Source organism: Cyprinodon tularosa, unplaced genomic scaffold (genome assembly GCF_016077235.1).
Source record: "Cyprinodon tularosa strain WSP-4 unplaced genomic scaffold, ASM1607723v1 ctg93, whole genome shotgun sequence".
Classification (NCBI taxonomy): Eukaryota; Metazoa; Chordata; class Actinopteri; order Cyprinodontiformes; family Cyprinodontidae; genus Cyprinodon; species Cyprinodon tularosa.
Genome location: NW_024039707.1, coordinates 395,494 through 417,141, shown reverse-complemented (window position 1 = coordinate 417,141; position 21,648 = coordinate 395,494). Strand labels below are relative to the sequence as shown.

The following is a 21,648-nucleotide window of genomic DNA, read 5'->3' as shown; positions in this document are numbered from 1 at the left end:
TACACAGTTTAGACATTGTATGCAACCTAAAGACCTGGAAGTGTGATATTTAGTTGTATTAATCTCCAGTAACTGTAAGATTTAATCCTAGGCAAACAACCACCTTCTAAAGGCACCTTACTAAACAGAGGAAGGTGTTCTGCTAAGATAACGCACTTTCCTCTGCATGTTTTTGTCTATAGAATCAACCTTGACCCCATGAAGAGACATATTGGTGGCAGAATCATGCTGTGGGGATTTCTTTACTGTTAGAGTTTAGAAAATAAAAACAAGTGGGACAGCGGTAGGGGATTACATTCCAGCAGCACAACCTAGAGGCCAATTTATGCTTCTGACGCATAGCCTCTGCAACCGTCAAATCTGTCTCTGTACAGAGGTTCTGCAACCGTCGTCGCGCACCTCAAAAAAATCCTGACCGGGTGTCGGACAGTTGCAAAACCGCGTAGACCTCAACCGGAGGTGCGCAGACAAAAAGGAGCTGTGATTGGTCCTTGGTATACCTTTCCGGCTGTCTGTGTGGTCGTCCTTCTCGATTTGGTTCCGGGGTGCGCCATTTTTAAAAGCCGAGGAGTAACAACAATGGTCCTCCTTTGTCTTTTTGCCAACTCTGTTAACAGAACCTGTTTAGCAACTCTAGATCCATCTCTGTGACCGTGATATCTTCCAGACTCGCCATTATTGATTTAGAAAATAAACACTCCCACCGGCGCCGCCGAAGAAGTTTTTGTGACAATTCGCCGAAGTTCTCGCAAGTTCTCAATTAGGCTCCCCCTTGCTCTTTGGCGGGAAACCGCTGTGCGTCCCTAGAAATTCCAGACTGCCATTGCAGAAGCATACCAACAAAACTGGTTCGCGACCAGACGCAAGCGAGATTTGATGTGTGCACCTGCAGAAACATAATCCGCCCTTAAACATGAACAGCCATAAACAAACAGCTTTGGTTTAGCAGTTCATTGTATATTTATGCCTTAGAATGTCCAAAGTCCAGACCTAGATCCACTACAAATTCTTTGGTCAAACTTTAAAACTCATATCTACAGACACTCTTTATCCAGTCTGTCTGAGCTTGGTTGTTCCTGCTGAAGATTTTAGTGATGCATGTGCTGACATCCAGATTCATCCCTCAAAAGTTAAACTGTTTGCAGCAAAAACATCCAATAAACTTGAGCAAACATTTTTTTTTAGGCATGCTTGTTTTTGCTGCAATTACCGCTACAACTCTTTTGGAGTAGATCTCTGCTGGATTTTTCAACACTCTCCTTTACAGATTAGCTAATTATAACACTGCATCAATAAAAACCTGGAGCTTCATTTTTGCACATGTTTGAACCTTACCAGGTTTTCCTTAGCTAACCAGAAGCAGGTTGTACTCTTTAAAGCCCGGTTAACCAGTGCAAGCATTTAGCAAGCCTTGTTGCCATGGATTTATGCTGTGATTCCTCACTAAATACCCATAGCAACTCTGGCTGAGTGGCTGGATGAGTAGCTGACGAGCTGGCTGGCAGGAACCACCCGGCTGGCTGCTTGCAGCATCTTTGCTATGATTATATGAATGTTAAATAGCACCAAATTAATTCCCTTCTGAACACATTGGAGTATATTTTAACAGTCTTATTGTAGTATATTCAATTAAAATAATATTAGAAAACATACTTTGATTAATAAGCTCATAATAAGGATAAGAGTAAAGTGAAAAAGTGAGTTTTTGTTTAAAATAAAACCAGGGTGCCTCTGACCTGCTAAACATGCCTCTTCAGTTACAATGTTGGGTTGCACGTGCTTCACATCTCCCACTCTAGCTGAGCCCAGTGTGTCTCCATCAGTGAACCGACTGTAAATTAATCTCTTTGTTGTCTAACAGCCTCGGCACAGACTAGATCAGGACAATGAAGAGGGGGAAACCACAGGGGATGGACGGCAAAAATAGGCAGCGAATTGGGAATGTGAGAAGGTATAAAATATAACAATATTGTTGCATAACTGCTAGTATGAGATGACATGGTGCTTTTGTGAACCTTTTTTTTAGCCCTCTACACCTGTTTAAGGCTTGAATAACCACACAGATTTTCTGTGCATTAAAACATCCATGATTGAGCAGATTAAACAGTTCAGCTGCCAAAATGTGCATTTTTGTGTAACAATAGAGCGTCTGTAGATGATCATATTAACCCAACATTGGCAGAAAAATCAAAGCATGTTGATCCTCTTAAGGTCCCATTAATCCCCTCTGCTGGCTTTCTGTCAGCGGTGTCATTTCACAGGACATGTCCAGTCTACACAGAGAGGTCCTTCAGAGACGGGATGGACGTCGTCTGGAGAATCAAAAGGCATCGCAGACAACAGAACTGGGTTCACTGACATCGCAAGCAGACAGTTCGGCCGTCGCTAATTAGAGGATTACCTTTAGAAGCCAGTCCTTCATTTACCTTTAGCATGTTCATGTCAGACACAGGGGGTGTTTAGGTGTTTTTGTTTTGGTACCTTGAAATATATTTATTGGATTTTTATGACTTGCCTATAGAGATCCTGTTTTTCAAACCCAAACTAGGCTGAGCAAATCGCCCAATACCATACATAGCAACATAGAACTGAAGGAACTAAATAAGTTAAATGGTGTTGCTGTGTATATTAATGATAGTAGAGTAAATGCAGATTTGACCAATCAGAGGCCTCCTGTCTGCAGTCACCTACAATTTGGGAGAGGTGCAACAGAGTGTCTGCGGCAGGGGCGGGGACGTCTCTGCGTTCACCACGACTCCTACGCAGACATCCTTGTTTCGAAGTATAAATCAGCCTTAAGAGTGAAAGAAAAGTGTTCATTTTCTTTACTGATCTCTGGACCAGGAAAGCACTGTGAATGCACCAATTGTCGACCTTTGACCCCAAAACTAATTTAGAGAAGCGATACTAAGTGTTAAACAAGCTAGAGGACCAAAGAGACGAGTATCGACCATTTCTTAGTGTAACACCAGCGTCACCATAGAACCTGGTCTTAGGTCTGTAAAACTCTGGCCCATCCTTTACTTCCATGAATTACTCATAGGGATTCTTGAGCCCTTCTAAATCTTCCTTCTCCCCAGCACCGGGAATAGAATGTGGGTCAATGCCAGCTCAGTGGACAGGAGACGAGCTTACCAACTACTGACGGCAGCATTATACGCCACACAGCCACCCCCTCCGGGCTACATCACAACAATTGCACGGATCTTCAAGTGTCGCTGTGACCGAGGGTCTGATGAGGTGAAGCATGAAGGAGGATGCTCCTGATGGTTATATGTCCAGTTAACATTTCAGCTGGAGGGACCAGAGTCACTGAACCAGACCCCTATCATCAGACGCACCCGTCCAACTCATTGTTAGGACTCACCTTTAGCTGTGGCTAACAGTTAGGGAGAGACAGGTCGGAGGAATGCGGTCTTGATCAGGGAGCCCAGCTGAGATTCAGTCTTAAAATTGTGATCTTACAGCTTCTCTATGATGGAAAAAAAACCTCAGTTCTCTGTCAACGTAGCATCACTCACTCTAAATAAATACTAAATATGATGCTTTATCATATTAACTTAAGTCTGCAATATGCATAAAAGATACTCCTCAATTTTTGGGTGTTTCTATGTACTACAATAGCCTGTAAAAAGGTTAATCTCACTTGCCTGTGCCCACTCTGTCCCAGAGAAGAAAGAAATAGGGAAATAGGGATGGATGATACAGAATAAACTGAAAAGCATAAAAAAGAAGAAAAGAAAATTCTGCAATGAAAAACCCAAACAAACAACCTTTTCCTTTGACGTGGTATTTGCTTTAAAAGTTAAGACTACATTAAAATACTATAAAGTTAAAAATAAAAAATGTAAATGAGAGCTAGGAAAAATAAGATAAGAAAAGGGTGAGAAAATCTGCAGCTATTCTTCTTTTCTAATGGCGGTTGGCGAGTAACTTATTGATGTGCATTACTGCCATCTACTGGAATGGAGTGTGGATCGGGATGCTATATATACATTCTCCCACAAAACAAAAAGAAAATAAATAAATAAAATTATAATAATTAAGTTAATAAATCTTAGATTCTTGTAATCAGTTTCGTTTTCCTAAGGTAATTCATTAAATACATAAAAACATTTAGAAGTAGAAAGTTTGTCCAAAATATCTTGTATATTTAATTAATTTATTTTCTTGGAATCGACTAACTAATTCCCTTCTCACAACAGAATATTTAGAACAGACTAACAAAATCTACTAATTTCAAAAAATTAACAGGTGTGCTTTAAACCTGTGTCAGCCAATCAGAACAAAGAGCCATGCTGCCAGCTTCACCACGAGGCTATAAAGCACCATGTGCCACATTTAGCCAACCTGTAGGAGACAGGATGAGAAGCTTGAAGCCAATTCTCCTGACAACCAAAAATAAATATACCTAAATACAATTATGAATTACTTGTTTAGAGTTTGTTGTCTCTTGTGACATGAAAACAGACATATCTCCCCGGTTTTTCCCCATTTTGAGCTGAGAAGTGAACAAAGCCAGGCCAAAATAAACGAGTAACGTCTTAATCGGGTTTCTTAGTGGACCGTTGGTTCGGTATCGGGTTTAAATCGGTATTGATTAATAGTTAGTACAGCAGGGGGGTCTGATCGATGGGTTCTGTTCGGTTCTTGTTTTACCTCGCAGTCGTAGAGGTCCGTTAGCTGGTCGATGATCCACTCCTCCAGGTTCAGTCTCTTCCTCAGCTCCTTGCGGTCGTATTTGACGGTAACCCGTCCCTGCTTCCTGACTGGGGGCTCCGGTTCCTCCGTGGTGCCGGTCGGCGTCTGGAAATATACCCGCGGTTGAGGGCTGGTCTCCGGGCTCGTTACAGCTGCCATTGTCGCTCGGTTAAAGGATGACTTTAAAAAATAGACCCCCCACCCCCCTGTATGGAGGTGTGGAAATATAAAAAAGGAGAAAAAACGAGAGGGATGTGTTGCAACTGTATGAATTTTCTCTGTATGACTTAAAAATCCACCCGGTAAGGGGAAAAAAAGGAAATCTTTTGTCGTCCAAAAGGGCTCAAAAAGATATAACAAGGGATGTCCGCTTGCACAAAACAATACAACAGACCGTCTACTGTGGTTAAAGTGGACTAGTAACCGGCTTATAGGGATATTTCCAGCATTTAGACTCCCTGCTTCTTTAAAAAAAAAAAAGGAAGGCAGTGGAGACAGAGCTGACTTCAACTACTCTGCTTGAGTACAAAGACGAATCCCTCTTCGCTGGCCCTGGGAGAGCAGCGCTGTGGGCTTTCCGCATCCTTTTCCGGGATCCGGCTCATTTGGATCAGATCTATAAAGAGCCGGATTGTGTTAAAGTCGTTCACTGAGTCTTTCTCAGCAGAGTGAGTTGAAGCTTCCAAAAAATAGGCAATGGAATAGAATGAAACTTTTTCATTACATTGTCAGAAGTAAAAAGCAATGAAATTCACTCTCTGCATTTAACCCATCCCCTTGGGAAGCAGTGGGCTGCCATTATGCGGCGCCCAGGGAGCAGTGTGGGGTTAAGGGTCTTGCTCAGGGACCCAGAGTGGGGATCAAACCCGGGTACTTGCAACCTTCTCAGAGCACAAGAGTACTGCTCTAACCACTAGGACAACATTCCCCCCAAAAGAGCAAGATTGGAATTGGAGTTAATTTAAATCAAAGCTTTAAATGGCTACAAAACTGAAGAAATGACTTAAAGCAGGGGTCTTCAACGTTTTCCAGGTCAAGGACCCCCAAACTGACGGGGAGATGGAGCGGGGACCCCCTAATTAAATATATTGTATGAAATTGTGTTACATCAAACTGGCCCTATAGTCACTCTATACATATAAAGTGATGTAACGAAAGCAATTTCGCCCTGGGATTATTAAAGTATAGGGACCATAGCGACATGTCCCTACCAACATTTTGGACCGACCTACTTGTCCCTACCAACAATTAGATGTGAATAACATGTTTATAATTTACAATACAGCGCTGATGCAGCAGTAGAGGAGTTCTGGATGGAGAATATTGACAGATGAAAATATGTTTTATCTAAAATGCAAAATGTTTATAATTTATTTTTACAATTTTGGTATAATTCCTGCTCTAAGTGGGTCGCTCTGTGGGCTAAAACATGTTTTAGGTCTCTATACTCCAGTTAACTATCAATCGATTGCTAAATTTGTTGACAATGTTTCAGTAATTGATTAAACCAATTAATTGTTTCAGCCCTAAATAAAATACATGACATGGGTTAAACAGAGTAACTACAGCCCAGATGTACCCTGATGAATACGCCCTACAAGATTTTTTTAAAGAGGGCTTGCATAGCTAAGACCCCACACTGCTCACTGGGTGCCGCACAGTGGCAGCCCACTGCTCCCCAAGGGGATGCGTTAAATGCAGAGAGTTCATTTCATTGCTCTGTACTTGTGGCAATAAAAGCTGGTAGAAAAAAAAAACTTTATGGGCCCAGCTTACCTCCATATGATAGCATGCCAAATCAAGAATGTGTGAGCTGTATGTTAAAGTTTCACATCTTCATCTCATACTTGACTTGAATTTAAGACCAAGTACTTCATGTTTCCAAAGTATTAAGTAACCTTTCTCTCTCTCCTAAGATTACAATATGAGCAACAGTTAAAGAATCAGTGAGAACAACTGGATTTTCCTGCCTCAGAGTTGGTTTTGAAATTAAACTCTGATTCATGAGCAAGCCATGACTGCAGTGATAAGGTGTTAAAAGGGGAAACACGTTGCTGTTCTTCACACTGGGCCCATTGTGTTGCAACAGCGGGGAAGCCTCCAGCATGGATGAGCTGATTAAAGTTTGAACAACAACAGGAGCCAGGGAGGAGGTGGAGACGGTGAGAGAGTGAATCGCAACCGCTGTCTCTCACTTCTTTCTCTCATTGGTCTGTGTGTATTTCAGCTGGGGGTGTTCACATCTGTAAACTTTCTCATATTATTGTGTGTGGTGGGGGTGGGGTGAACATGTATGTCCTACAAGGCAAATTTCACAGACAGCCATGGCAACAAGACATGAAACCTGAATTATTCAGTTGGGGTGTCTGAAACTTACAGTTGAGTAAGCATACACACACAGGCCAGCACGCTCGTAGTTTTTCATCCATGTTTCTGCAAAATATACTCAACTAACATACTGCAATATCATACATTTCTCTTTGTCACTTGGAACATTTTTAGCAGCATATTTGAATGAGAGACAATCCTCTGCAGATGGCAGAGTAAGAATAAAGGAAGAGATGAAACGTGTGTCTTGGTGCCTTATTTGGCCTAAATATCTTGAGAAAACCCATCAAAAGACTCCAATGGTGCAGAAAATAAAATGTTTACATGCAATCATTTGCTATTGTAAAAAGGTTAAGGATTTTTCCTACAAAGCTACCCTTAACCTTTATGCCCCATAGCCCATTTAACCTGCACGCTCAGGGGAAATATTTATTATGAACATCCCAGTTCATTCTGTCAGTTGATGTGCACCCAATGGTGCCTTCAACATGAAAAGTGAGGAATAATTACAAGAAAAGAATTATGTAGCTCATTAGCAGGCAGCAGTAACTGAGCTCAGCATATTAGTAATATAAGTCTCAGAAGCATCACACAAAATATTTTCCAGGGTCTTTCCAAACATCATTAGTTGCAGTGAATGCAAACAGCAACATTCTGTCCTTTAATATCCAATGAAGAAGGTCACAATCTCCTAATGATGTCATATATTTTAGCAGCCACTTGAATAAACCTGCCATCTGATTACAGCAAAGTTTAGCCCCTACCTCTTGTTCCTGGCTACTATTTATTGACCTTTCGTTGGAACAGTTGGGACACTGTGGTGGCTAGAAAGCAGCTCTGAACAGTTGTGCTGAATCCCTCTGGCATATACCCTTCTGGATGTCAGACATGATTACGTAACAGAAATGATTGTTCTTCCATTGATGTTCTTTCAAAAAAGGACAAAAAATACTAAACTTTGATAATCTAGCAAACAACTTAAGCTCTCTGTAAAACCAGCATGCAGGTATGCAGCTGTGTAGCTGCATACCTGCATTTGTCACACCCAGTTCAAGAAGAAATAATGGCTTAATTGGAATACTTTAAATCAGTAAGGACACTTAAGCCATGATGGAAGTGCTTCAGGGCATGCCATAATAAGTGCCTTCTGAATAGTGCTGGCAGTAAGGAAGGAGCTAGGACTAGGGAGCGGTATGCTTCCTAGTGCCCAATTATCTAGCATAGGGACCTGCTGACATTCCTAGCCGCCCCAAGGAGGTCCCACAATCCTTTGTGTGACAAAACTGCCACCTTACAGAGTTCAGCAAAAACCCATTATTTCTTCGAATGTACTCTATGTGACACATGCAAATGTACCTTCACATGTTTAGGGTTTTATAACGGAGAGCCCCAGTCTTTATTTACATTTAGGTAGCTCTGCTTTTTTGTAGTTCTTTTCTTAAATGCTGTAGTCCCAATTTCACCAACTACTACTAACTATCGGAGCACAAAGGCCTGTGTTGTATAGCCAAAAACAGTTTGATTATCAAAAGCTGAGGAGACAGAAGTGAAATTATCGTAGGGCCATGTTACTGCTGGTAAAAAAAAAACTAACAAAGCATTTCATCACATGAGGGTATGATGGTCTGGGACATTTTTGTTTATATAGGACCTAAATGACTGGCCACACATACACACACACACACACACATATATATATATATATATATATATATATATATATATATATATATATATATATATATATATATATATATATATATATATATATATATATATATATATATATATATATATATATATATATATATATATATATATATATATATATATATATATATATATATATATATATATATAGTATGTATATTATACTATTACTACTATATTTATTTATTTATTTCTACATTAGCAGAAAAGTCTGAACTTGCCTCTGAAGTTGTGGTGAGTTCTAAGGCAGGTCGTCCATGCCTAAAACCTTACAATATAGCTAAAGTAAAATAAAAATCTGAAAAAAAGACTGGCAAAATCTAAAAAGATGTATAAATGGCATAACCATTTATTGAGGCCAGGTAGGTTTGGACAGCTTTTAGGATATAAATTAAATAAAATAGAAGCTGTTATTTTATTATTTACTCGGGTAATTAAAATAAAAATGTGTTTGTTAGTCTGCAGGAATAAAATGTAGATTCATATTGTTTTCATCTTATTTTTACTTACCCTTAAAAAAAGTCCAGAATTAGTTCATGTTCTCCACCAGATGTTAATGTTCCATCCGCTAGAGGGAGCCAGTACTCAGTTTCTGTGTCCACACTGTGGGAAACAGTTTGACAGATTTGTCCCACAGACTATTCATGTCAGAAAGGTCTTGTCTTCTCTATTAAATAGATGCCTTTTCCTGTGTTTGTTATCTCTATCACTTCATGCAGGAGTGCCCTTGTTGGTGCTTGCACCTCGGTGACTTACTTTGATTTATGTGTACATAACGCTGATTTATGCATTTGTGCGCATGTGTCTGCAGCCTACAGCCTCTGCATGCGCTCACAACACAGATGAAACCAGTTTGTCGACATTCCTAACTGTTGCACAAACCTGCTTTTTACAAGCATCAAAGATGATGTAGAGCTGCTCTGCAGCCACTAGATGGCGGTATTTATTTAAAAGACGTGCCTCATTTGGACCGTGAGAACCAAAAAGGGAAAAATCCATGTCACTAAGAACATTTTGGGGCATTTGGAAGAGATATCAGCTCAGCACAGCTGCAAATGAATAATATTACATTGCTAGTCTTCTGTATTGTCATTGAATGGGTGTTCTTTTTTGGGAATAGCTATAATCGACTCTCAGCATGGACGCCCACTAGTACTTTTCTCCAAAACAACTGACAATAATCCTGCTGTGTTGTGGAGACAGATCCAGCTTCCAAGTAAAAACTGTCAGCGACTGCACGCCAAAATCTCTGCACCGCCGAGAGCAATCTGATCAAGTTTTTATTGCTACTGTTGACTGAGTCAGGCCTCTCCCATTGAAACCAGAGCTTGCACTGGATATGTTGTGTGCTTGTATGGAGAGGGCAGAGTGTGGAGGAGACACTGAATATGTCTTTCTTTTTTTACACAATGTGTCTTTGTGAGTCCTTGGTGTTGCGTCGGAGAGAAAAATTTGGCCCTTTGCTGGACAGAGAGAAAAGGACAGTGAAAGAAGTAGGAAAGATGAGAGGATGGGAGGTTTTTCTTCTCTTAAACATTTGGGAATTGCTGCACTTTGGCTCTTTACCTCTGCTACTTTTTGTTCTCCTCTAGGGCAAAACCTCTACCAGCTTATATTTTACAACAGGGATGAGCATTTATACATTAAACAGAGAGCTGAACGTTTACTTCCTTCTGCAAAACGCCTTAAAACAACACCTCCATTCACTTCATAACTGTTTGTTTGCTCTACTAGCTGCTTTCATTTTAGATTGCCTTTATTCATTCACGTATTCATGTAATTCATGTAAAGCCCTTTGAATTGTGCTACACAAAAAAATTGCCTTGCCTTAAAAAAATCCCCTTTCCCTGTATTACTTTTGTTTCCAACTAGAAAGTCAAAGGCAAAAGAGAATAGACTTGGAAAAACCACCATCGAAAGTGGTGCATGGGTTTCAACCTTTCTGCATAATAAAAGTAGTGGAATGTATGTCTATTCTAAGTTGATTCTGTAAAACATGTACTGCACCTTTTGCATCAGTTACAGCTGTAGGTTTATTTTTTCGTCATTACAGTGTCACAGGTACAGGGCAATGAAATTCACTCTCTGCATTTAACCCATCCCCTTGGGGAGCAGTGGGCTGCCATTGTGCAGCGCCCAGGGAGCAGTGAGGGGTTAAGGGTCAGCTTAGGGTCAGAACTTTTGGATTCCAAGTGCAATGCCCTAACCGCTAGGCCGCCACTTTCCTAGTTCTTCTAACCCATGTCCTTAAAAGCTTTGGCAGGCTAAACTCAGAGCATCCATTTAAGCATCTAGTCTCAAGCCATAGAAACTCGACTGAATTTGTGTCTTTACTTTGACTGAGCCATTCAGCTCAGAATGCTGCTAAATTCAGCAGCTGTGTCACTAGCCAAGGGTTCATATCCAACTGGGACTGTGGTACAGTCTGGCTTTTATCATCGATGCCTTCTAATTAAAGTCAAGACCTTTTTTTTCAAACAAACATGAGCTGGAGAAGGCTGTTCACTCCATTATCATGTTCCACTACTGAGCCTCTATATGTCAATGTCCCCAAATCATTCCCCAGTCGCCCCCTGCTTGTTCAGGACAGCAGCAGCTGTTTTTTTTTCACCTCTTGTTTTCATTACATTGCCTTCCGTTTTTTTTTATTTAATTTTTTAGCATATTTAAAACCTTTGTTGTTTTTTAAAGCATTGCCTCCTCGCTTTATTCATCCAGGTTTTTAAGCTATTCTATTTGTACCAGACAGTACCTATATAGGGGTGAGTCTGTAGCGCCCCACCGACTCTGGAATCAGCTTCCACCATATCTTTTGTCTAAACTTGGTCTTTTTAAGTCAAAGTTCAACTATTTTCTTTATTTGCTCAGATATGGTGTCCCTTCTGATTTTTTTGCCTTATCTAAAGGGCTATACGAATAAATGTCTGATAAAAAGTTTCTAACAAATTCATATAATTTGGTTTTTAGAAAACATTTCTGCAACCTGCAAATGAAACACTCCTGATATCATGATTAAAAACCCAATGAGCCTTTTCAAATACAGGTATTATGACAGGCACAGGTTTTACATTTTCTGAAATCATTTGTTTTTGTATAACGTCATTTTCCCCAAATATCAGCGTCCAATACAAGACAAATGTATGCACCCTCTTTTAAACAGGTTCTATGTTTTTTTCCCCTTCATTATAAAAGTTAAAAATACAAATAACAAAGAGCTTCTTTTAAAAGTTTGACAGATATTTTACAGTAGATATTGGAATGAGGTTAAAAGGGCTTTTTGGTTTATAAAGATGTGCAGATCCCTTTTTTAACTATTGTATCCCTGCCTGCGTGTTTAGTTCTGTTTTGTCTCTGCCTCAGTCTTGGCTCCTTTGTTGCGTCTAACAGGTTTTCTTTTAGGACTGGAAGGGTTTTATTACATTTTCTGTATGCTGAAGGTTTTTTTGGAGGGAGTGAAACCTTATTCCACTTCTCTTATGTCAGGCAATACAACTCAATCCTGGTACAATGTTGGAATTTAAAGTAAAATGTGTGCAGCCAGACGGACTGCTACTCAGTGCCTTTGTTTAACAAAACTTTATCAGTGTTAGCACTGCTTTTGAAGAGGGAGTTTAGCAGTTTGCAGCTTAGGATCATACAGGTGTGTTGGTGTGTGTATGTGTTAACACAATCTCAAGATGGAAAAACATGAGCAATGACCTAGAGGAAGCAAATGCAAAATACCTCCACAGGATCACAGCTTTCACTAACTGCATTAAAGGCTCTTTCACTAGAGCTCATTATCTAACTTTTCACATAAAGTCTCAGTTTTTTTTATATTTAGGTGGATAAATGTGTTCAATTAAGTTGGAAACTATTAGAACACTTCTTTTTTCTTCAAAAATAAATAAGGAAAACATGTAGAGGTAAAGAAAAAAAAAACAGAGTACAGAATTAGCCAAGGCCACCTTAAGTTAACAGTGTGGTAATGAATGTCTGCAAACCTCAACGACCTTGCGCAATTTTATTAAGAGAGGGCTGAATATCCAAACTATGAGCTACAGTGCATTTATTTCTTGGCACCTGACTCTATATACATTTCTTAATTTAAAATGTGTCTTTTTCGCCTTTAAATAGCTCAGTAGACTATTGCACAAAAAAAAAATTTAGGAATATTGAGAAATTGTTGGTCAATGAAAACACACGCCCTCAGGGACCAGCAGTACCAGAGACAAAGTGCTTGCCTAAGGTTCCTAGGTCCGCACTGAACATGTAATAACTGTCATTGGAGGAATGCACACATTAACATTTCTGTTTGTATAATATAGGCATCAAGGGTTTAAAATTCAATTCAGTTTATTTCTATAGCGCCAATTCACGACACGTATCATCTGATGGCACTTACAATTTAACCAGATCATGCAGTCAAATTGATTCAAAGTTTTCTATCTAAGGAAAACCAGTTGATTGCATCGACTCATTGACAATCCCTCACACTAAGCATGCTTGTAGCGACAGTGGAGAGGAAAAACTCCCTTTTAACAGGAAGAAACCTCAAGCAGAACCAGGCTCGTTGTGAGCGGCCATCTGCCGAGGCCGACTGGGGTGTCACAATCTTAAACTTTAATCTGCTCGACAAGGATTTCATGTAATAAACACTAAGTAAAACATATTGTAAATTATGAAGGACTATAGTTCTTGTTTTTTTTTAAAATAAGTATCTGAAAAGGGTGCTGTCCATTTTTCCCATTAGAATTAAATCCAACTTTGTGAAGCTCTTTTTATATGAAAGCTGCAAAACTGCAATTCTTTTAGGCACCATCTTTGGGCACCTAGTGTCATGATCTTATTTAATGATCTGACCCACTTGCAGAAAACCACTCACAAGAACCAGGGGAAGGTTTAACAGGTTTATTCAAAACTAGTAGAGATGGGTCCGGTGCTGCTCTGAACACTGGCGAACCGGGACTGAAAAGTGAAAGGGGAAGTTTCTGTGTTTAGTTCAGGCTCAGTGGGAAATTTGAGCTTTGATTTGCAAAAGGCAGAAAAAGCAACATGACTCACATTTCCAGAAAAGGTGTCTTTCTCTGAATCGAATATGTGTGGGTTGGTCCAGAAATTGGTTTACCCGGGTTAAGGTGTTTCCTTGAGGAGCAGAGGAGCTGACTGCCACTTAGATTTCCTTTGGTACTTGAACGGTTCTTGTGGAGATGAAACCCCTGCTCAGTGTGAAGCTCAAACAATCCTTTGGGAAAAGTAGATCCAAACCTCCAGTTTGAATCCCCAGTTCAGTTTGAAGCTCAAGACGATCCTTCCAGGGGAAGAAGGTCCAAAACATCCAGTTTGCAGGATGATTTCCTGCCAATAGGTAATGACAAAAAACAGCAAGGTTAAGACTAAGGTAGACAAAAACTCAGCTTGACTCAGCAAAACTCAGCTTGGCTAGAGTACCCAAAACTGGCAAACACTCTTGCGTTGAGATAGTGGCAGTCAGCAGCTTAAGAGTCCTCAGGTAATGAGGCAACCATCCGCAGGTGTGTGAGAAGGCCAACGATAACCAGGCACCACCTTGTGGTGGAGGGAGAAAACACAAAAAACACAACCCACACAAACTGGATTCCTAACACCTAGATATATATGAGTCAATCTTAGTGTTATTGTAGGGACTGAGAACATACTTATTCAAGTCTTGCAACATTTTGAAGCATTTGAAAATCTAGCTCTGACCAGGGTCCATGTTGTCCTTCCCCACAGAATGATCTGAGCTTGTACAAACACATGCACATGTCATTTTTAATATTAAAATCACAAAGGGGTTGCTAACAGAGATCAAGAGGTTTGATTTTGGAAAATTGAAATCCTGTCTGCAGATCAAATATCTTTAGCAGCTTGATTTGGTCTTTATGAGGACAGTAGGGAGAAGAGTGCGAGTGATTTTCTTTGTGGCAGGGCAGAAACAGGTGCCTGCGCTTGAGATGCAGCAGACAGCAAACCATTGTTCAGCAAAACAAAATTAAAACAGTGTTTTTTTTCTTATTGATATTTATGACAGGGGGTAGGGGGCATCTTGTGTGTACAGCTGTGTGTGTGCATCTGATTATAAACAAGCCAAACCCAATATTCCTGCCAACATGTGTGTGTATGTGTGCATGAAGAGTTGTAAATATGCATTTGCTTGCTTTTGTTTGACATTTGAGAGGCTGTAGAGCATCTGCAAATGTGTGTGCGTGTGTGTTAGTTTATGATCTGGTTAATTAACAGTGTGGCTAGGTTCTGTTGCTTCCTGGATTCAATGTCTAAGCTTAGATTTACTTGAAAGATACATGCAGTCTTTATAGATTTCAATATGCTGCAGTTTGCCTGATCGATTCTTGATTTCTCTGTCTTCCTTATGGTCAGGGGAAACACAAACAGAAAGTGTATCCATCAGTCATTTAGTCAGCATAGCAAACATTCCTGCCTGCTGTAGTTAAGGAGTCAGAGAACAGTGACGGGTGCCAGAAAGATCTGCAGCCTCATAGCATTTTTTATGAGCGTTGTGAGCTGAGATGTTGCTCGGCAGCTGGATTTGGTCGGGATCAGAATGTGGACCACGCAGTCTCTATTGTTCCCAGGCTGAGAACACGATCCACAGCAGGAGGGAAATTTACCCAACAGCTCTGGTTTCACTTACCTTCAAAAATCTGAGCCATTGTGATGCTGATTGGCTATTTATAAGGCGCCTCCTTCACATCCCAGGTGAACAAGTGCCCTCTTGTGCTCTCAGATAAACTCTGAGAAGATTGTTGTGAATTACTATGCAATTTGACAAGTGCAAGCCTGCCCTATTAATCATCCCGACTGCGCAAGGAAGCTGTCCCTGTCAGTTCACAGAAACTAAAGACTGAGATAATGTGAAGTTTTGCTACAGCAACCTGCAGGGAGTTTGGTTAGTTTCAGCACAATTATTCGACAAACACAAATAAATCTTATAAATATGAAGGTTGCCAATGGTTTTGTTTTGCATAATTTCTTATAGATTTACAGTGCCGGGGAGGTTTAACATTCTTTCCATCTTTTTTTCACTTTTGCTCACATTAAAACCACAAAGTTTAATGTATTTCACTGGCATTTTATGTGAACGAGTAGCACGAAGCAGTGCATATTGTGAAAAAGAGATGATTGAGACATGCTTTTCAAAATGTTGGGTCACACCCCTGCTAAAATTAATTGCAAGTGACTACTTTCACTAGGCCTAATTAGTTAATAGGCTCTAAAAACACTGTGCTGCACCTAAAGCATTGCAGAGGCAGCTTTGGGGATCCTTGGGTGTGTAAAAAAGTATAAACAGGACAGCTATTGGTTTGCATCACACACATATGTCCTGTATGCAAGAGTTGAAAGACACTAAACATGAGATGTTCAAGTATGTGGAAGATATCCTGGTCATTTGATCAGAGGGAAGGTTTAGCCTTCCAGCAGGACAACAACAGTAAACACAGCTGGAGGTTTAGATCAGTGGTCTATAACCTTTAAAATCCAAAGAGCCATTTTGCAGTTTTTCTGGCTCTGTAATAGTCATTTATAGCCATAAATCTTACAAAATTTTGATAAAAAGTTGTAAGATATTCATAAGAGTCATAAATGACTTAACTGTCTTTTTCTGAATGCAGACAAACAGAATTTATTGTCTTTTGACCAGGGTCTTTGATAAAGAAGTTGATTAGTCAGTCACTTAATTTGGATGGGATTAAATTGATTCCAGATAATAAAGTAAAAAATCTTGGTGATATTTTTGATCAGGACCTGTCATTTATATCCTATATCAAAGAGGTTTCTAGAATTTCCTGCTTTCATTTGCAGAATATTACAATAAATAGAAATATCTAATGATAGAAAGCCTTGAATGGCCAAGCTCCATCTTATATCAGAGATCTGATTGTTCCTTATGTTCCTAACAGAGCACTTCGCTCTCAATCTGCAGGTTTACTAGTGGTTCCTAGAATTTCTAAAAGTAGAATGGGAGGCAGATCTTTTAGTTATCAGGTTTCTTTCATTAGGAACCAACTACCAGTTTTAGTCTGTGAGGCAGACACCCTGTCTACTTTTAAGGCTAGGCTTAAAACTTTCCTTTTTGATAAAGCTTATAGGTAGAGTGGCTTAGGTTATCCTGAGCTATCTCTATAGTTGTGCTGCTATAGGCTTAGACTGCTGGAGGACATAGGGACCCCCTTTTCACCATTCTACGTCATTCTATCTCTATTCTCCCATTCTACAGTATTTGTTTTTCAGTCTGTAACATTATGCTCTCTCTGCCTTTTCTCATAGTAGCTTCATCTGTTCTGTTCCTGTTTGACTGTGACTCCATCCTGGAGAGAAATATCAGCTGTCCTGCTGCCATCAACACCTTTATTTATAGATGTTGGAGCTTGGCCTGCTTTTTTTCAGTGTAGTCCTCTTGCTCTGACTGTGACTAACTTTATGTGCTCTCTTCATCCTCTGACATGGGAGCTGACTCGGAGCTCGACTGCCTGGCTGTGTGTTTCTTGGACGGGCCCGCCTGCGCAGCTGGTTGACACTTCCTTTTGTATCTCTGCTTCTTACTGTATGTTTGCTTCTGTCTCCTTGGACCCCAGTTGGTCTCTGCAGATGGCCGCTCACACTGAGTCTGGTTCTGCTGGAGGTTTCTTCCTGTTAAAAGGGCGTTTTTCCTTTCCACTGTCACTACAAGCATGCTTGTGTGAGTGATTGCCTTCGAGTCAATGAGTCGATGGAATCAGTCGGTTTTGCTTATATAGAAAACTTTGAACCAATTTGACTGTATGAGCTGGTTAAATTGTCTGTAAAGTTCCTTGAGATGACATGTGTTGTGATACATGTGCTCTATATATATAAATAAACTGAACTGAATTGCTAAAATGCAGCTTCGTTTTTGGGGGGTTGGGGGGGTAGTAAATATGTTGCCATTTTTACCTTTTAAAATAAGGAAAAACTAAAGATGACGGATGGATTTTCATCCAAGTGATATTATTTGATGTATAAAAAAAAAAAACAACAAATTGTAAAAACATAATTACCCAAGCTATCCATAAAAGAAGTATATTTAAAAGCATATTTCTTGTTCCTTTATTGTCATTCTGTTTTTAAAATTCTATCAAAAGCTTCTAATACTGGTATTTGTTATTATAGTTGCTTCTTCATAGCATTGTAAGACATTACTAAGAGCCACTTTAAAGTTAGAGCCATTTAGGGCTCCAGAGCAACAGGTTGCGGACCCCGGGTATAGATCAAATCATATTATTTTGGTCTAGTCAAATCCTTTCTTCCACACCTAAATTCAATAACTGGTAAGAATATATTCATATAACTTTTCATGCAATCTTCTTGCCATTTCAACAAATTTGTGATGTGATAAAGGATTAAAAACCTGGAAGATGAATCAAAGTCAGAATGGTTTGGTGGCCTACTCAAACCGATTGATCCAAATCAGCCTGCAAGATCAACAAGATCGAAGCACATCACATCTGCTTATTTTGACACAAATTGACAAATGAGACAAACCAGCATTTTGTCTCTTGATGATTAGATGTATTTAAGTGATAGAAAACCAAGCAGATATCTGTAGGGAGGTGAAGAAATGCGTTAGGAAGTGAAGATCCAGCGAACAGAAACACTTTTTGCACAATACTAATAAAGTAGTTTCAGTATCACTTCCATGGTGCTTAACACAAACACTCAGAATACATACACCCACTTCACTCCAACTCTACGGAAGAGGATTAGGGCCACAGAAGAAGAAAGAAAAAATGTTAACTGATTTTTACATTTTATTTTAGTTTAATGTGGGGAAAAAAGTCAGAATTCTGACTTTTTTCTCAGATTTCTGACTTTTTTCTCAGAATTATCACATGAAAGTCAGAATTCTGAGAAAAAAGTCAGAATTCTCAGATTAAAGTCAGAATTCTCAGATTAAAGTCAGAATTCTCATATTAAAGTCAGCATTATCAGGTTAAAGTCAGAATTCTCATATTAAAGTCAGAATTATCAGATTAAAGTCAGAATTCTCATATTAAAGTCAGAATTCTCAGATTAAAGTCAGAATTCTCATATTAAAGTCAGCATTATCAGATTAAAGTCAGAATTCTCATATTAAAGTCAGAATTATCAGATTAAAGTCAGAATTCTCATATTAAAGTCAGAATTATCAGATTAAAGTCTGAATTCTCAGATTAAAGTCAGAATCATCAGATTAAAGTCAGAATTCTCAGATTAAAGTCTGAATTCTCAGATTAAAGTCTGAATTCTCAGATTAAAGTCAGAATTATCAGATTAAAGGTAGAATTATCAGATTAAAGTCAGAATTCTCAGATTAAAGTCTGAATTCTCAGATTAAAGTCTGAATTCTCAGATTAAAGTCAGAATTCTCATATTAAAGTCAGAATTATCAGATTAAAGTCTGAATTCTCAGATTAAAGTCAGAATTATCAGATTAAAGTCAGAATTATGAGAAAATAGTCAGAAATCTGGGAAAAAACTCAAGATTTCTGAGAAAAAAAGTCAGAGTTCTGAGAAAAAAGTCAGAATTGTCAGATTAAAGTCTGAATACTCAGATTAAAGTCAGAATTCTCATGTTAAGTCAGAATTATCAGATTAAAATCAGAATTCTCAAATAAAAGCCAGAATGATCAGATTAAAGTCAGAATTTTGACTTTTTCCCACATTAAACAGAAATAAAATTTAAAAATCAGTTAACGTTTTCTTATTCCAGTGGCCCTAATACTCTTCCGTAGAACTCCACTCTCACACTCTCATTTCTCTGTCACTCAGCGCTATCTGACGCCGTCCTCCTCCTCCTCGTCTCCCTTCACAGCTCCCCTCTCATAACCCCCCCTCTCTTTTTTCCTCCTTCTCACAGAAAACATGCTGGTAGGAGAGGAGGAGGAGGAGAAAAGAAGAAGAAACGCCTCAGAGGCGACAAGAGAGTAAGGAAGCGCAGAAAGTTGTTAGAGTCGGCCAGATGGACGGGAGGAAGGAAAAGGGATCTCCAATGCTATTTCAGAAGGACAAATAATTAAATAGATGAACCAAAGCTGGTGGTAGAGAGAAGACCAGGCGCGTCACCGCGGTGCGTGGACGCGGACGAGAACAAGTCAGCGGCGGTGGGTCCTGTCCGTGTCCGTGGATCTGGCTCCACATGCGCCTCCGCAACTTTTAAGGGGCCTCAAAGTGGGAAAAAAAGGGGGGAGGCAAAATAAAAACGGGAAGGTTGTAGAAGCGAGGAGCTTATTGCTACTCTTCCAGGCAGCCGGGGTCTAGGCGTTGGCACCCGGGCCAGGGGAGTCCCGCGTCATGGCCGGGGCCAAGCCGGGAGTCCACGCGTTGCAGCTGAAACCCGTGAGCGTCCACGAAGAGCTCAAGAGGGGGAGCAAGTTCATCAGATGGGATGAGGTGAGACCCCTTTTCACCCCCTTCTAATTCTGCACATGCTTTTTAAACACACCAGGGGTCAGATAGTGTTTTTATAACCAGGTGCGCACAGGCGGTGCGTCACTTCATGTGATACTCTGCTTTAAAAGAAAAGTCCCATAAAGTTGCCAGCAGAGCTTAAATGTGTTGTGCTGACTTCTAGTCAAGCCGGTTTTCCTCACCCTTCCTTCTTCTCCATGACTTTATGTAACTTCCCCCAACTTCTCTCCCCACTCCCTGCAGCACCTGTCTCGGTGGGATGCGTTCGGGGGGTGTGGGGAGAAAATTCCGCTCTGGAATCTTACCTGAAAATATCATTAAGCTTCTGCTTGTGCTTCCCTCTGCCAATTGAAACAGTCTGCTAAAGTCTTTCATGTGACCGCAACTGTTATGTTTTGCTTCTCCGTTTTTACCTTCCGCGTGTTTATTTGGCAACCCTGTGACTGTGTCAGTGAGTGTAACAGGGCACAGTGCAAGGTGTAAGGGCCTGAGCTCCACATCAATGATTAACAGGGAGGTTCAAGCTGCAGATTGCATGCAAAGTGTTTGTCTGTGACCCAGTGTTCAGCTCTGATCATAAACATTTTGCTCAGATGGCAATGTTGTTCTATTTATACGCTTATCATGATCATATTAACCAGATACATATATCAGGTTATGTGGCTTCCTGGAGTAGCCTAAAGGAGAAGGGAAGGGGGGCAGACATCACAGGTTTTGAAATGAGGTATGCAACTGAGAAGAAAATGTTGTATAAAATGTTCTTCTGTATATTTTATTCATTTTTTAAAATTTGAAATGAGTAAAAAAACAAAACACATTAAAGATGGTTAAAAAGATAGCCAGAACAGATATGTTGTTCATTAAGCAACTCAATGTCCTTCTTTGAAAGGTAAGCTTCCTCCTCCACCTTTTTTGGAAGTATTTATCTTGTTTTACAACAGATATTAAAGGTTTAGCAGCTCCATCACATAATAAGTTGTAACCTTTTTTCAAATGTTGTGAGACATTTTTTTTAAATTGAAATTTCTTCTCAGTTTTTCAGAAAATTAATCAGAAATAAATTCAGTGCCATTTATTTTAAATCATTTTATAATAAGGTAACTGGTGCAACTTTGTATTAGTCCTGTTGGACTATTACTACAGTACCACATATAACTAAGAAATGACAAACTCAAGGGTTAAAGATTTGATAATAAGAAACTAAGCACAACACATTGTGTTTATCTCTTTGCACCTGATTGTTGTCCTGATGGGTCTTTTTTCTTTCTTACAACAGCGACTGAAATCTCCCTTTATATCTCCTTCGCTTCTCTCTTTCTCACACGCATAACTCTTTTTGTTCCTCAGAGGGAATTCCCAGGAAATGTTATAGCTGCTGCTTTGCCATTCAGCTTACCACAAGATTATGAATATATTAAATAATAGAACTAGAAGTTAGTTAATTAATAGGTCATTCAAATCAAGGGTGGAGCTAGTTATTTATTA

At 39.7% G+C, this 21,648-nt stretch overlaps 2 protein-coding genes across 2 annotated transcripts in view; one reads left to right on the top strand and one right to left on the bottom strand.

The window, feature by feature from the left end:
* Nucleotides 1-5,261, bottom strand: part of ppp1r14bb (protein phosphatase 1, regulatory (inhibitor) subunit 14Bb) — a 31,913-nt gene extending 26,652 nt beyond the window's left edge. Inside the window, exon 1 of the mRNA XM_038274771.1 lies at nucleotides 4,660-5,261. Coding sequence (XP_038130699.1) covers nucleotides 4,660-4,860 — 201 coding nt within the window. The 5' untranslated portion in view covers nucleotides 4,861-5,261. The remainder of the gene's footprint in view (nucleotides 1-4,659) is intronic.
* Nucleotides 5,262-19,599: 14,338 nt separating this feature from the next.
* The window catches only part of plcb3 (phospholipase C, beta 3 (phosphatidylinositol-specific)), an 89,469-nt gene continuing 87,420 nt past the window's right edge, over nucleotides 19,600-21,648 (top strand). The window contains exon 1 of the mRNA XM_038274766.1: nucleotides 19,600-20,145. Coding sequence (XP_038130694.1) covers nucleotides 20,047-20,145 — 99 coding nt within the window. The 5' untranslated portion in view covers nucleotides 19,600-20,046. The remainder of the gene's footprint in view (nucleotides 20,146-21,648) is intronic.